The sequence below is a fragment of the Oryzias latipes genome, chromosome 2 (assembly GCF_053564925.1).
Source record: "Oryzias latipes strain Hd-rR chromosome 2, Olatipes_Hd-rR_3.1".
Lineage (NCBI taxonomy): Eukaryota > Metazoa > Chordata > Actinopteri > Beloniformes > Adrianichthyidae > Oryzias > Oryzias latipes.
This window is the reverse complement of record NC_136238.1, coordinates 7,078,243-7,094,249: the sequence shown is the minus strand read 5'-3', so window position 1 is coordinate 7,094,249 and position 16,007 is coordinate 7,078,243. Positions and strand designations below refer to the sequence as shown.

Sequence of the window (16,007 nt, the reverse complement as noted above, 5' to 3'; positions counted from 1 at the left end):
ATATCTCAAATTAGATATGTAAATTGGGCTTTTTGTCCCTTTTATTAAATTAAATAAATATGTCTTTAATTGGAATGAATTTCTATAAACTTTATATATTCTTTATAAATATCTTCTGACAAATAAGCCTACATGTTGCATAACAAATGATGATGACCTTGGAAGTCACTTATGTCAACACATAAATATAAATTATGTTTGACATTTTACATAGAAATGAACCATACAATGTTTTTCAGCGTAAAAAAAATAGTCCAAAAAAGAAATAGCAATTCGATTTTTCGCACTTTTTTTTAAATTTTCTTGAAATTACAAGATATGTCATAAAGCCACTGTAGAAACATGAAACACACCTTTATTGAGGTAGACAAAGACTAACAGCACATAATGATTAATTTAAAGGTTTTAACTAAATAACATTTTCAGTGCAAATATAAGAAGTTGCTTACTTTGCAAAAAGAAACGAAAAAAAACCTCACCAATAAAAGAAAATGATGTCTCTTGTCTTGGTGCAGACTCCTAAGATAAGTTCATTTAAAAAAATAAATTAATAAAAAAAAACATTTATTGTGCATGTTTTAGCAAAGTCAGGGTCTGAAATTATCTTGCAACATTTTATCTTTTGAAAAATAAAATAAAATAAAATGTCGGAGCAACAGCAGCTTTAGTTCGTTTAGCAAAAGTCTCTATTCAAATTTTGATCTACAAAATTTCCGCTTTCACACCAAATTCTCTCACACAAAATGTGTTCTTTTTCTGTAAAAAAACCCAAAAAATCACTTTTTAATACATTGCTTAGGCATGGACACATTTAAATGTACTTTCTTTACTCAATTATGTCTGAGAAGGACTTATTTAAGTTTCCCTGGGAAGTAAAAAAAAACAAAAAAGGGCTAAAACAATAACAAAACAACGTCAAAGCCGCATGCAGTCAAAAATAAAAATACAATGAGAGAACTAATTCTGACGAGCCCGTTTTAAAAGGATTTGTTCCTCACTTTTTGCTCTTTTCTTTCCTGTTTTACAAACAGGAAGTGAATAAAAGCATACATCAGTGTATAGCGTTGCTCACTTTATTCATTTTTTTAAGGCACCATCCCTTTTCCCCTTAAACCTGTAATTGCACTGCTATTTCGTTAAGCCTAAAATAAATAACATTCCCTAAATACCAGCTGTGTGTGATGACTTTAACAAGTAAAAAATCTTTTCTTTAGCTGGGATGTCAGAGGTTGCCAGAGGTGGTGGACGGCGGCTGCAGCTTCTCAGACGTGCAGTCTTTGGCTTCAGTGTCTGACCCGGAGTCGGCGTCCTGGGCCTGCTGCTGCTTCAGCCACATGTCTGCGTACAGACCTCCCTTCAGCAGCAGCTCCTCGTGTCTTTGACGGAAAGGCAGCGGTTATCCACGGGTGAAAACACAAGCAGGTCAGCTTTGGTTAAAGACACCTACCGGCCTCGTTCGGCGATCCGACCTTCGCTGATGACCAGAATCTGATCCGCTCCGATGATGGTGGACAACCTTGAGTTAAGAAGAAAAAAAAAAAGGTTTTTGGTGAATAAAAACAACCAAAATGTCAGTTTTCTTGGGGGAAAAGAAAGAAAATATTCTGTTTTACCTGTGAGCAACAACAATTGTAGTGCGAGTAGCGCAGACTTTAGTCAGGGACGCCTGGATGTTGCGCTCCGTCTGCGTGTCCAGAGCAGATGTAGCCTAAAAAGACATTTTGTTGTTCAACTACAAATAAATAAAGCTAACACGATTTGAATGGTCCTTAAACTCTGTACAATTACAGCACACTGACCCTTGAGCTTGTAAAAGACTCAAATGTTTGGAACTTAGTGATGCTTTTTTATTCACTTTTGAAAAACTTGAAGCTAAGTTTAAATTTAAGTAAAGTAAAAGAAGCAAGGGGTTAACAGACACATTCAAACTAAACTTAAACAATTTCAATCACCAAACAGAAATAAAACATTTTTCTTCATGTTACATTTTTGATTTAGAAAAAAGAAAAAAACAAATAAAACGTTAGCATGTTTACATTTTTGTGTTTAAAATTAAACTCCTAAACGTGAAGATAATGTTGGTCTTTTTTGTTTAAAATGTACCAAGCAGGATGGGACTATATTTTTGTTTGCACAAACATACAAAAAAAAAAGTAAAACTAAATTACCGTTTAGCAAAAAATGTCTTTATTTGGTTTTTGAGCGGTTACTTAAATACGGATTTTAATAAACAGGAGGGGAAAAACGACTTCCTGGGCAACTTTTCTAAAAAAAAATTTTAAAAAGTATCGCAACTTTTAGGAAAAACAGCGACAACTTCTCATTTTTTGTGCCTGAATTATTACAAAAAATTCACGTGAGATCATGGAGAGACTGTACATCAATACAGACTACAAATGTTTTTTTTTAAATTGGTTGGTGGCGTGCCGTGGGACAAAAAGGACAAAAAGTGTCCCTTGGCTCAAAAAGGTTAAAAAGACAAACAAACACTGCTGTAGAGAATCCAGTCGTTTTTTGGTTTGTTTTTTCAAAATAAAACTCCCTTCAGAATCAGAAAATAAGGAAAATAGAAAAGAATAGTTTTTTTTCTCCCTGCAGCTCAACTGTCTGCAGCCTGGGGGGGGTTTGGGACCTCTTATGTAGAGAATTAGATAAGTTAATGAGGTTAATTTTTTAATTGCATAAGTCCCAATTGCGGTTATGATGTCATTAGAGGGCAAAGTTTGTGTCAACTTTTGCTGCAAGTCACTTTATGTTTATTAGGTCACATAGCAGTTCTTTGCCTTCTGGAAAAGTCAGAATTAGTAACAAACAACCCAAAAAGAGCCAGATACCTCGTCCAGCAGGATGATCTGCGGCGCTTTGAGGATGGTTCTGGCTATGGCCACCCTCTGCTTCTCTCCTCCACTCAGCTTCAGACCTCTCTCCCCCACCTGCGTGTCATAACCTGCCGGAGAAGTCGAAATGAAAACAGTGGCGCGGCCAAAGCGGACCTCAACGAGGAAGCGGACTCTAACCGTCGGGGAAGGTCATGATTTTGTCGTGAATGTCTGCGGCCATGGCCGCCTCCTCCACCTCCTGGTCGCTGGCGGAGATGCGGCCGTAGCGGATGTTCTCCCTGATGGTGTCGTTGAAGAGGACCGTGTCCTGGGGGACCACGCCCACGTGCGCCCGCAGAGACGTCTGCTTTACCTGCCGAGGACGAGCCACAAGTCATCCAGCTTGTTTTTTTAACCCTTGAATCGGCTTCTTCTGCTTCCAGCAGGCGGAGGAATCTGTTTTCCATCTCTGGAGCATCTCCTGTAATTCCCACTTATGCACAAATATATAAAATTATCCTGCAAAAAGCTGCGATGGCGCATAAATAAAGTGCAGCACATGAAGCAAAGCGGTCGGGTTAAATCTGAGACATTTACACATTTCTATAAAAACAACAGAGTTTATGTACTAACAGTAAGACGAAGCGTCTCCACTCAAATCATCTCAAACTAATCAAGTCTGTCATTCAACCATGCAAACAACTAAATTAACGTTTTCTTGAATATTTTAGAAATTGAAAACTATTTCAGTAAATAAAAGCATTTTAAATAAATAAAAACTACCGGTACCTTAAAGTAGTTTTAAAGCAAGTATATCTGAACATAAGTTTAATTTACTCAGAAAGATGATAAAATATAAGAAAAGGTGCATAAAAAAGTATGAAAGAAAATTATTTACTCCTACACTTCGGAAAAGTTTCAAATTAGATTTTTTCTTTTATTGTGAAAATCCAACCAAACCAAATTGTTCAGCCGCTAAACATCCAAAGAAAAAAAACAAAAAAACATTGGGGTTTAATATAATGGCATATTTATAGCACGATTGTAATGTAATGTTTATGAGTTTGATCTTTTCCTTCAAAATAAGAGCAACATTTTCTTCTGGAGTTGTGAATGCAGCACAGCCAGGTGCTCTTACTTTGGCGATATCCTGACCGTCGATGCGGATGCATCCTCCCTGAACGTCGTAGAAGCGGAAGACCAGGCGGATGATGGTGCTCTTTCCCGATCCGGAGGGCCCCACCTGAACGCATCGAACATCAGAAGAGATGAGAACAAAAACACAGAAGAGGAGGAGGACGGGCAAATTCCGGCTCACCAGCGCCACCGTCTGTCCCGGGAGCACGGTGAAGGACACGTCCCTGAGGATTTCCTTCCTGGAAGAAGCAGAGGGTCAGGTTTAGCGGGGTGAGCGCCGGCGCCCGGTGTGGCGGACAGGCAGAGGTGGACCGACCCGTTTGTGTAGCTGAAGTAAACGCCGTCGAACTCCACTTTCCCCAGTTTGAACAGCAGATTCCCGGCGTTCACCTCGTCGTTCACCTGCAGGTCAACAGGTCGGTGAGCACGGAGCAGCTGAGGCCACCGCGTTGGCCCTGAAGACGCATACGTACCTCCTGATCTTCCTCAAAAAGCTTGAACATACTTTCCATGTCAATAAACGATGTTTGGATCATTCTGTGAAGCACCAACACTTTAATTGAGACACAGACGTTTGTAAAAAAGCGACGATTTGGAGGTTGTTGTTTTTTTTATTCGTACCTGTAGTACGTTCCGAACCAGTTCAGAGGGGTGTAAAGCTGGATGATGTAGGTGCCGAAGAGAACGAAATCTCCAACCTGACACCAGAGCGGTTGCAATTAAGGCGCCACAACAACAACAACAACAACAACAGAAAAACACGCTGCCACGTTTGAGCCGTGCGATCACCTGGAATTTTCCCTCGGTGACAAAGTAAGCGCAGAGCAGCGACCCGGCCAGCAGTCCTGACCCGATGATGACGTTCTGCGTCTGGTTCAGCATGGCCAGCGAGGCCTGAGTCTTCCACTCTGACACCTGGGAGCGCAGAGAGAGAGAGAGCGTTATAAGCCATCATGACTCAGCAGAACCGGTGTGGGGACCAAAACTGTTTGGCCTGCAGTAAATGTTCGGGGACTAATGATGACGTCACCCTACTTGATTGGCTGTGCGTTGGTCCGACGACGTGTACGAAAGTGATCGGTGCGGACTGATTATGGTACGACCGTAGAAGAAGAAATTACGTGTTTAGTTGTAGACAAACAAAGCTGCGGCGTAGAGCGAGATGATCTTCTAAACGTGCTTTTATTATCGTTATGATTATTATTAAGTGCCTGTTTGCTTATAGTTTTTTAAAATGAAGAAGTTACCCCGCTCGTGTGGAGCAGTGGGTTGATATCTTTTTACAAAGTGGCAAAATCTCTCTATAAACACTACAAAGAATAATGTCACACACGACTTAAGACGGAAAAGATCTTTAAGCTACAAAAGGAAACGTGAAATGAAACCATGTGGAGCCCGTGCAGATCTCAACACAACGTAGTTTGTCCAAGTGGGGCTACCGTAGTGGGACGTCATCGTTAGTGTCAGGCCCCCCGAACACTTATTGCAGGCCGTACGGTTTTGGTACCGACACCAGCTGTCAGCGTCAGGACAAACCTGGTACTTCAGGATGGCGTCCTCGAACCGGCTGACCTCGTAGTTTTCTGCGTTGTAGTATTTGACCTGATTGGAGAAGAAATGCTTCAACTTTGCATCAGGGGTCAAATATTTGAAAGCAAAAACAGGATTTGTACCGTCTCAAAATTTAGCAAAGAGTCCACAGCTCTGGTTTTGGTGAGGTTGTCCATCTGATTCATCTCTCGTCTGTACTTGGTTCTCCACTCGGTGATGATGATGGTCAGAGCTGGGAGACACCCGGGTTTAACTTGCGTTCAGACATTAAACAAACAAACAAACAAACAAACAAACAAACAAACAAACAAACAAACTCCTGCAGGACTCACTGAGGTAGAGAGCCATGCAGCAGAAGACGATGAGGCCGAACCAGGCGTTGAAGTACGTGATGAAGTAGATGATGGAGATGACGATGTCGGCGATGGTCGGGAAGATGCTGAACACGATGTAGCTGCGAGGAGGCAGAAAAATTCAGGCCACCAATGAGAAGTCTATGTGAATCCTCGCATTTCAATCAAACTTTATTTATATAGGACTTTTCATACAAAAGCACAAGACATTAAAACAAGACCATATAAAAACAAGCACAAAAATAAAATAATAAGGGCCTCCTCCCCATACCCACACAAAGGTACAAAAATAAGGTAAATTAAAATAAAGCATAAAATTCATAAAACAAGATAAAATGGATAAATAAAAGTAGTAAACTTAGCTAAAAGTCAGGTTATAAAGATAGGTTTTGAGCCTTTTCTTAAAAGCATTAATGCTCTCTGCGGCTCTCAGGTCGTCTGGCGGACTGTTCCATAAACGGGGACCATAGTTTTGAAACGTAGGTTTTGGTTTTGACAGCTGGAACGGTTAACGGACCAGTTCCAGAGGATCTCAGGGTCCATACTTTACTAAAAGATCTGAAGAAGGTGCAAGACCGTTAGGACGCTTAAAAACGGTTCAAAGTGTCTTAAAATCAATCCTGAAGCATGTGTGGAGCCAATGCAGGGGTTTTAAAACTGGCGTGATGTGAGCCCGCCTCCTGGTCTAGGTGGGAACTCGTGCAGCAGAGTTCTGGAGGAGCTTAAGGTTCTCCAGATGTGTGCATCTGCCTGCAAAAGTCTGGCGTTACGCATGCTCTGAGGCTCTCTACTTTCAGAATGGGACGTTAAATTAGCAAAAGTGCCAAACTGATCATGAAGGAGAAATTGTGAATTTTTTCTTCTATGATGCCAAGTCTTATCGGAATAGAGCTGGAAGAAGAAGAAGAAGAAGCCTGGAGGAAGATTCGCACCACCGCGACATTTCCAACCGCGCGAGCACTGGGTAGCATGAACACCATACGATAAAAGCGCGTTCGACAAATGCCCGTTGAGCGCGTCACGTGCTGGATTTGGCGAGCCCGGACGCCTCACCTCAGCAGGCTGTTGATGGAGCTGGTGCCGCGGTCGATGCTCCTCAGCACGTCGCCGGTTTTACGGCCCAGGTGCCAGCGCAGAGAGAGGGAGTGCAGGTGGGCGAAGAGCTGCACCTCCACCACCCGATTGGTGAACTGCTGCACCCGGATCCACAGGAAGGTGCGGATGTTGCTGACGAACCCGGAGGACCCTGAGCGGAGAAACAAAACAAAGAAACCATCAGATGAGCGTCACGGTGGCTTCAGAACGGAACTTCTGCGAAGCTTCACCTGCGCCTCCGCCCTGCAGGAGCTTGAGCAGGACGTAGATGCAGACGATGGTGGCCACACTCCTCCAGCTGCTGCCGTCAGTCAGCGCATTAACTGGAAGACAGATCAGATGTTCTCGTATGAAGCTGAAGGCCACAGGTTCTTCGTCGAGTCTCCGTTCTCTCACCAATGTTCTTGTAGTAAATCGGTACAAAGACGTTGATGGCCCGCTCGACTCCCAGCAGCCCTAAGCAGAGGAGGACAAGCATCTGGAGGAAGACGTTCCCCCGAGGCCACATGTAAGGAACCAGCAGGCGGACCTTCTTCCTGAAGCCCTGCCAGGTGGAGAGGTTCTCCTCCGTTCTCCCCAGTAAGCTCTGCACAACCAAAAAGCAGAAGGTCGGGGAGCCGGTTCCAGGCGGGTCAAACTGACGGGTCTGCGGCCTCGAACCTGAGCGCTGGCCTCCACGTCGCGCTCGTCTTCGTTTATCAGGAGCATGTAGGGTCTGCGGGGCAAACCCGGAGCTCTGAGGCCGATGAAGAAGAGCAGCCCGGCGCCGCTGTAGCGGATCAGCCACAGAGCGAACTGCACCTGGGAGGAGGAAGCACATCAAAAAAGACGTTAGGACAAGAGGAAATGTCCCCCAAAACACCAAGAAAATCCTTCTCAGAACCTCCAGAAGTAAAAATAAATAAATGAGAAGCTTTAAATATGTTTAAAAAAAAACCAGTTTACTTAAGTTTAATAAAATACTTTTGAATAAAACCTCAAAACTTAAAAAATCTATACACATTTAATTGTATTTTTTGTTAGAGCTTAAAAAAAAAAATCCTAAAAACTTTTATTTTGAAAATATTTGTATGCTCTTCAAACGAGTCGCTTCCTTATAAACTAATTCTTTCAGAAATGAAGACTTCAAAATAAATGATGCACTCCCATTGATCAGATTTAATGTACATAAAATCAAAATAAATATTATAAAATACATTTAAAAAGATTAACGCAAAGTTTATAGAAAGGAAAGTGACATGTCAGTGATAATACGATAGTTAATAAACAGTGTAAATGTAAAAAAAAAAACAAAATGTTATTTTTAAAACATAGAACAAAAATCCACTTTCAGTTAAACTAATTTTTAAAGCTACTATTGCTTAAAATAGAAAAATCAAAACAATAGCATATGCCTATTGTTAAATTTACGTTTGTACAGTAAAAAAATTATAATAATTTACGTAAAGATTATCTGATCATATCAAATTAAAAATGTCTGAATGTTTCAACTGTTTTTCATTCCAAACTGTGAAATTTTGGCATTCTGTGCACAATTGCACCATCTTGTGTTCACTTAAAAAACTACAAGTTACACAAAAATTAAAAGAAATAAAGTTTTTGTCAATAAAGTTATCTCAAAATGCTGCTTTTAGCGGTTTTTATGATTTTTTTCTGCAGCCTTTTAATTAAAATAAACACAAATCAATAAGTAAGTGCAAGTAAAGTGACTATCCTCTGACATCTTTATTCAAAAGTACTTTAAAACAAAACCGTAAATCAAAAATAAAAAAGTTTTAAAGAAAGGTTAAAATGGGGCAGAAATTTGGGAAAGAAGCATGACTCAGCATGACTTGTTGGATTGAGGAAATACAATAGACATTTTATAATTGAAAAAAAACTGTCGAGTCATGCTGTAAGCTCTGTAAACAAAAAGGTGACTCGAGGTGGGAGGAGCCTGTGTCTCTTAAGATTGTGATTGGTTTACACGATGGAAGCCCAGTAATGACTCAGCAAAACACCAAACTAGTCCTGTGTAGGTGCTGTGTGGGTGGACTGGTCGCATAGCTCAAAGAGGAGTGTTTCCAAACCACCCGAACCTCTTTACCTGCAACAAAGCTCATCAGGAGGTCAAAGGGCATTCATGTATGAAGTCAAACAGTGCAGGTAAATCCCTCACCTGGTGTTCTGTGGTGTCCAGGCCCCACCACCAGTGAGGGCTGTACCAGGAGACAAAGGCCAGGTTCTCCGCCGCGAACGCCACAGCCCAGAATGCCAGCAGGGCGCCGCTGTGGCCCCGGGTGCGGTCCATCAGCAGGGCCCTCCTCCTCTCCACCCGCAGCAGGGCGAAGGCCCAGCCCCACGCCAGCACGTAGAAGCAGCCGTTCAGCACCGCATACCCGGGCAGCTCGGCCGCGGTGGCGGCCCGGTACACCGTCCCGCCCAGGGACTGCAGCCCCAGCAGGACCGTCACGGCCAGCTGGAAGCCGTAGAGGCGGGAGCGCGGGATGAACTTGGGCTCCATCGTTGTGCCGTACTTCTGGTAGAAGACGCAGTGGATGGTGCCCAGGAAGATGGCGATGGTCAGCAGGATGGTGGGGACCAGGGTGAAGTAGAAGCAGGGGGAGATGCCCTCATCCACCCAGGTGATGGAGATGGGGGAGTTGACCTCACAGTAGCTCTGCAGGACCACCATGGCTGCACCTGGGACAGGAAGTAGTCAGATTACACACAAAAAACGCCCTATTTAATGCTCTAAATATAGAGCATTTATAGCTATCAAAATCTCGCAAAGATTGTGGGTAATGTAGTTCATTAAAGCAGGCAGTCTAAACACTGTCTCTACTGCTATAAAACACAAAAGGAGGCACACAGAAACCGGAAAGTAAACATTACCTTTATAGTAGAAGTTGACGTAAAGGTGTAAGTAATCCCCGACAGCAAAAGAGGTTAATCCAGGTCAGCGCACGAGCGTCTCCTCGTTTCAAACTAGTCGAATGCGGTCAAAAGAGAGCGTTATCTGCGGTTAAACCTCGCGAAATAATGGCATACATGGTTATCTGCACACACAGCCAAGCGCCCGCAGTCATTTAAACGAGGGTTGTCCTTGTGGCGCCTGTGTTAAACAACGGACGCGTTACGTAAGCGCGGTCCAACGTCTGACGTCACACGCTGCATTTTGGCTCCCCCTAAAGGACGACGTCGGAGTTGACAATTGAGACATTTTTTTAAACGAACAGGGTTGCTAATAAATGACACATTTTAGACATGAAAGCCATGAATGACATACAATCATTCACGCAACATATAAACTAAATTATATACATATTTGACACGTGTTAAAAAGAGTACATTAGACATTGGCCAACCATTTATTTTATATTTTTCATTTTTAAAAAATAATTCTAACTAAAATGGAGATAAATATGTTAAGCTTTTTCTATATTTGTCCTATATCGGCCCTTTTATTATATCTTTTTGATTTCTCATCTTTTTCAATACTAATTTATATAAATACTGATGTCACGTGTGTTGTTGTATTATATGTAATAAAATACAAATGAACAAATAAACACTGTTTTAAAAAATTAAAAAATCTAGGTACAATGTAAGTATGAATACTCCGAACATGCAATGCAGTCAAATGCAGAACGAAAAAAAGAAGGCTTTTTTCATCCAATAGCAAATTTAAAGCCCAAATTATAGAGTGTACTTGTTTCAAATAAAAGCTCTTAGTTGATTATACAACAAATCTGTTTTTTTCTATTTCATTGCATTGAGAGGTTTTATTTATTCAATCACTTTATTTGCGCAGCACCTTTCTTTCATCATCATGCTGTAGACAACAAGGAGCTTGACATGAAAGATCTATGGAAACATAGGCTAAAACAATAAAAAAAAGGCATAAAATACAACAGACTAAAAAACAATAACAAACAAAAGATGAACATGAAATGGAAGGAAACACTGTGGCTTATAGTTTGAGAAGGCAATGTATAGAATAAGAGGAAAAACAGGAAAAAATGTACAAATGATAAAACATAAATGCCATAAATTACTTAAAAGCCAAATAAATAAATAAGTGGTTTAAATTAGTTATTTAAAATCTAAGTTCCAACATTTGAGTTTCAGTTTAATTCTTCACATTTTTGTAAAACTTCACTGACTAAAATAAAAAAAAATATATATAAAAACTTGGACAAAACACATGAACAAAAACAAATATTTTTAGAAAACTATTTGGTAGTTAACCTTTGTGCTATCTGAGCTGACCCCACCCTTCTATTGACGTGTTCTTCCTACCATGACAAAGGTGGATAATGGTGGAAAGATTTCATGTAATCCATGGACACCAGTGAAGATCACAAATCATTGAAGAAAAAAGGTTCAGAGCACTGTCTAGTGGGTCTAGATGACCCAACTCCCAATGTTAAGTGCCTGGGATAGCACAAGGGTTACAATGGGTCATCAATCAGTTGTTTTGAAATTCCTCATGATCCAGAAAAGATTTACACACCCAGATAAATGATACACTCCAAAAATGACATGAGGCCCATGACTGATCCCTGAGGCACACCTCAGGAAATGGGAGTAGATAATAAACAAATTGAAGAACTGCACACGAAAAGAAAATGTTTGTGGAGATAGAAAGAGACAGTGTTATACCGCTAAAATGTATTTCTGTGAATTAAAATAAATCCATAAGCTACAGATGGAGTGTTAAGTGGATGTAATGTTTGCCCTCAGAAGTGTGAAAAACAGACCTTTATTGACAATAACGATGATTTACAAGCCTTTGACAAATAAAGTAGAGGCAGCATTTTCAACAGAATATAAAATATTGGGGTACTTTTTTTTTTACAATAAAAGCTTAATTTCTTTGAATTTCTTTCCCTAATTAAAACAAACAAAAAATCAAATCCATTTTTTAAAACAAAGTAAAAAATACTTTTTTTCCTTTTTTAAAATAGAAGCTCTTCGTTAGACAATTAAATAGGAAATCAATTAAATCAAATTTTTTGGACCAAATTCTAACATCAGATCTCCAGATAACAGTGGTTGCAATGTTTCAAAATGAGCAGAAGATGGCACTAGATGCAAAGGTATGTTTTCAAGAGGCTACTACTCTTTGCTTGAGGATCTATGAGTGTTGAGGGAAGAAAAAAAAAGTCACATCACACCACTGTGTTGCAGCTTCAGTAGCCCTGTGGTAGAGCGTCTGCCCTGTGACTGGAAGGTCTTGAGCTCAAATCCAGGCTGAGTCATATCAAAGACTCTAAACATGGGACCCTGCTTGACATTCAGCAATAAGGGGTTGGAATGGGGGGTTAAACCACCAAATGGGTCCCAGGCGGAGGTTAGCAGTTTTTGCTATCTTTAGATTCTCCCCAAAGAACGAATAAATAAATCACTCTTTTAGTAATTGTATGTGGCTTTTTTTCTTGAACTAATAGAAAATCCTGCCGCACAGAAAGATGAAAGAACCGCCAAAATAAAAGCTGGTGTGAGCTCGTGCACTCAGGAGACACACTCGGGGATGAAAAAGAGCTAAATCTTATCATTTAGAGGCTTCACAATGGGAATAAAGCACCGCTAATCTGTTTCATCTGCCTGGTCCTTTTGTGAGAGTGGAAATGGACCTTCTGTCCATTAGCTGCTTGTCACCCGGCTCCTTTTGTCCCCGTGGATGTGACAGCCTGCCCATCACAAACCTCATCTGTCTTCCTCCTTTTGTGGACACCTCCACATGCAGGAGCGTCTGAACTTCTCCAGGTGTCTTTTCATGTCTTCAGTCGCACCTTTTCTCCTCTCTTTGTTTGCGTGTGGACTGTAAAAAAAAAAAAGGCGGGGATGGTGGGCCAATAGAACCCGTAGAACGTCGGTGGTGCGAGGCTTCTTCCAATCTTATTAGCGCTGAGGGCGATCAATGAAGCTTTGGATGGTGGCTTTCACAGAAAAATCCACTGAGACAGATGACCTCAGACCGGGCTTTTGTGCTCCATGGCTAAATAAAACGGGGTTCGATCTCCCGAGCAACTGTCCTATGAGCAAGGCACTGCATTTGCTATTCCCACTGATGGGTCCTGGACGTGGATTTCAGCAGGCGCTGATTCAACAGATTCACCGATTTTTTTTGTGTCTTTTTCTGCCGCTCGCCTGTCTGTCAGAGTCTGACCCAGACGCCCCGCTGAGAGCCGGCTGGAGCACCTCCTCCTGATGTGAGAGGAGCAGCTCGGGGGGATCTCCTGTCAGTCTGCTGGTGACAAACATGAAGGGGCTCCCGCCGCTGTGACCCAACTGAACCTGAGTGGCTGAAGTGGAGACACCAGCCTGTGTGCTGGAGATAACCGGGACTACACACCTCCACATATGAGAGTCCACAGGTAAAGAGGTTGACAGGGTGATCTGGAAAGCTGGAAGCGCCTTTCTCTTTTATTTTTTTCTTCCTTCTCCAAGCCCCGGACTGTTTACGCCCCTGTCATGTTTGTTTGTTTGTTTGTTTTTTTGGTCGGATCTGTTCACGAGGAGCACCTTAACGCAGAAACAAAGACCCAAGCGAAGACACGTTTTTCGATATTCAGCTCTCATTCAGGCAGACGCACGCCACTGCACAGCACTTTATGGAGCCATCATATTAGCTTCAAACCACAATATTTCAGAAAGCTGCTGTTTTCTCCATGACACAAACATAAACAGTGATCAGTCCTGCTTTGCAGAGGAAAATTCACTTTTTTTTGGGTCAAACTGTAAAGTCCCACTCTAATGAAAATGGTGTTTTCTGGCATTTTTCCAAACAGATTTTTTTTTTGTTTTGGTTCAAATCGTTGTGAATCAGAAGCAGCATCCACTGTCAGACAAACAGATCCGTCTTTGTTTTCCTCGTCGGAGCTGGAATCTGGATCTGGGCGGCTCCGATGTTACTGGACATTTTTGTTGGGGGTGGGAGGGGCTGTAAGCTAGCGGGAGACGGTGTACATAGATGGTTGGGGTTACTCCGCACCCACAACCCAGAGGTGAATTTCTACTGAACTCCTGCCGCTCTGCAGAAACTATGTCCAGAAAAAAAAAAGACACGTTTTTAGATTTGGCTGAAATAGATCAAAATATGATCGTGGAGGGACTTTAAATAACGATTTTTTTGTGTGTGCGCGTGTTTTTACATCTTTTAGTCATGTGTTGCTCAGCGTTTCACATAAACGGCACATAGAAATGTCGTCAGGATGATGTTTTGACGGCAAACCGCAGTCGTACATGTTGGAGCGGCGGCAGTTTGGCTCCTTTGTGCCGCCACGGGCAATCGCTCCAGCCGCACAAATAGCTGCATGCTCTTTTGATTGACAGGTGGTCATCCAATTCTTCAATCCGAAAAGAATGTTCGGTTTGTTTGCCCCCCCCTCCCCCCCTTTGACCATCTTCGATGGCTGGGGTCCACTGGCGCCGAAAGAGCGAAGATCTGGACACATAAAGCAGATTTGATGGAAAGCAAAGTCTCATTTCCAGACGGCTCTGTCTCTCCGGGTAACCAGGAGGTCTGCTTGATGTCCTGACCTCTCCGGGTAATGCCTTCTGATGGAGCAAACAAAAAATGAAATCCTGTTGTTTTCTGTCCTGCAGACGAGGGAACTGATCGGATTCTCTGCATCTAACTCCAGCATGTCTGAGATAAAACATCTAAAGGTCAACGCAAGCAGTTGGGAGAACTTTAAACTCACTTGAAAAGCTTGGATTTTTGAGCATTTCCCGAAGCGGAATAATCTACATTTTATTTTAGGAATCTGAGTGATCCGATGGTAGAGAGTCCAAAATAAAAGCAGGAAAAACATAAAAAATGTTCTGACAAGAGCGCATGGTAAGTTTATATGAAATAAAAATGACAAAAAGACAAAAAAATCTTAAATAATTAAGGAAAAAGCATCAAGAAAAGGTTTTGTGTAAAGCCTGAGTACATATGACAAACGCAAACATGATTTATTCATAAGATTCATCATAATCTCAGCAAACGGCAACATTCTGTGCACAATTTAAAAAAAAAAAATGGATCTGAAGAGCAAAAACTGATGCAGAACCTAAAGTTCTTCCCCCTGACAGAACCCAAAGTGGTTCTTTGGGTTCTGTCAGGAGACCGGGTTCGGACCTGTTCTCAGACACAAAGCACGATTCCTCCAGAATGTCTGACTAATGACGCGTGGAGCGAGGAGCCTTTAATGAACTCCCGCTCCAGAGGGATTAACAGTAAGGGGAGGCACCTCCCCTGCATGATGCAGATGGAGGAGCACGCCAAAGCTGAATGTCACGGGCAAATGTGACGCCGTGCAAACGGTCCAAATTTCAACAATGTCTCTCATTCAAAGTAGTTGGAATTGTTGGAGAAACGAGTTTAGTTTGCCCAGGTTTCTGGTTGCTAGAGCTAGCGCTAGCCAGTGCCGGGGCATGGGCGGCAGCGGCAGAGACCGCCCTGTGGTAATTCCTGTGCTCAACCCAATAAATTTAGTTTGTCCAGCAGCACAAGCGCAGCCCCTGCTGTCCCAGTTGTGGTGGCCGCTGTGGATGATGTAGATCCAGGCTTGAAGACTTCAGCACCGTCACAGCCCACAACTTTGCTAAGAACATCACGCTCATTCTGCCCAGGCTGGCATCGTGGAAGGCCGTGGCTGGACTATTCAGCAAAGCTTGATGCATGCTTTTGGTTCCCCGTGTGGGATATTTGGAAAACCGCGCTGGAAAAAGACAAGGGGACTCACAAAGGACGCATCAAGTCAATGCCACATAAAGAAAAAGGCAAAATCCTGAAGTGTCCCAAGGAGAGGCCACAGGCCCACTCAAATTGAAAACAATAAATATTGTATAAAAACAATAGAAGTAGTTCAGTTGAACTACTAGGTGGCAGTGTGGGAAGCTTAAAATAAGATGATTTCTCTGCAGGACTGTTCCTAAAAATGGTTGATTACACACTGACAAAAGGACCCCAAGTTTAACGAAATAAACAAACACAAAAAGCAAACATTCACGTCTTACAACATCCCAAACCAAAATGATTGAAACATTGGCCAAAATGGTATTAAATAAAATCAAG

At 42.1% G+C, this 16,007-nt stretch overlaps 1 protein-coding gene across 3 annotated transcripts; it reads right to left on the bottom strand.

Annotated features, from left to right (window-relative positions):
* Window positions 1–277: 277 nt before the first annotated feature.
* abcb6a (ATP binding cassette subfamily B member 6 (LAN blood group) a) lies at window positions 278–10,123 on the bottom strand. Of its 3 annotated transcripts, none has more exons than XM_011485231.4 (20): window positions 9,830–10,123; window positions 9,114–9,637; window positions 7,616–7,756; window positions 7,352–7,541; window positions 7,186–7,278; window positions 6,914–7,106; window positions 5,840–5,961; window positions 5,630–5,739; window positions 5,493–5,558; window positions 4,746–4,871; window positions 4,578–4,654; window positions 4,430–4,493; window positions 4,273–4,358; window positions 4,138–4,195; window positions 3,958–4,062; window positions 3,018–3,192; window positions 2,835–2,947; window positions 1,614–1,708; window positions 1,448–1,516; window positions 278–1,376 (listed from the first exon to the last, which is right to left on the bottom strand). In XM_011485231.4, the coding sequence occupies exons 2-20, from the start codon at window positions 9,627–9,629 to the stop codon at window positions 1,223–1,225; spliced, it is 2,553 nt and encodes an 850-aa protein (XP_011483533.1). In that variant the 5' UTR covers window positions 9,630–9,637; window positions 9,830–10,123; the 3' UTR covers window positions 278–1,222. The 3 variants fall into 3 exon arrangements, with proteins under 3 accessions (XP_011483533.1, XP_078787760.1, XP_078787765.1); XM_078931634.1 differs by having other exon boundaries at window positions 9,114–9,631; window positions 9,830–9,972; XM_078931639.1 differs by lacking the exon at window positions 278–1,376 and having other exon boundaries at window positions 1,444–1,516.
* Between the last annotated feature and the right edge of the window lie 5,884 nt (window positions 10,124–16,007).

Bases quoted from the DNA above. Each gene is read 5' to 3' on its own strand.
- abcb6a (XM_011485231.4), bottom strand. From the start codon at position 9,629: ATGGTGGTCCTGCAGAGCTACTGTGAGGTCAACTCCCCCATCTCCATC. The intron at 4,872-5,492 runs GTTTGTCCTGAC...CTGCGCTCCCAG, and splicing joins ACGCCATCCTGAAGTACCAG to GTGTCAGAGTGGAAGACTCA. The intron at 4,494-4,577 runs GTACGAATAAAA...GGTGCTTCACAG, and splicing joins TGGTTCGGAACGTACTACAG to AATGATCCAAACATCGTTTA.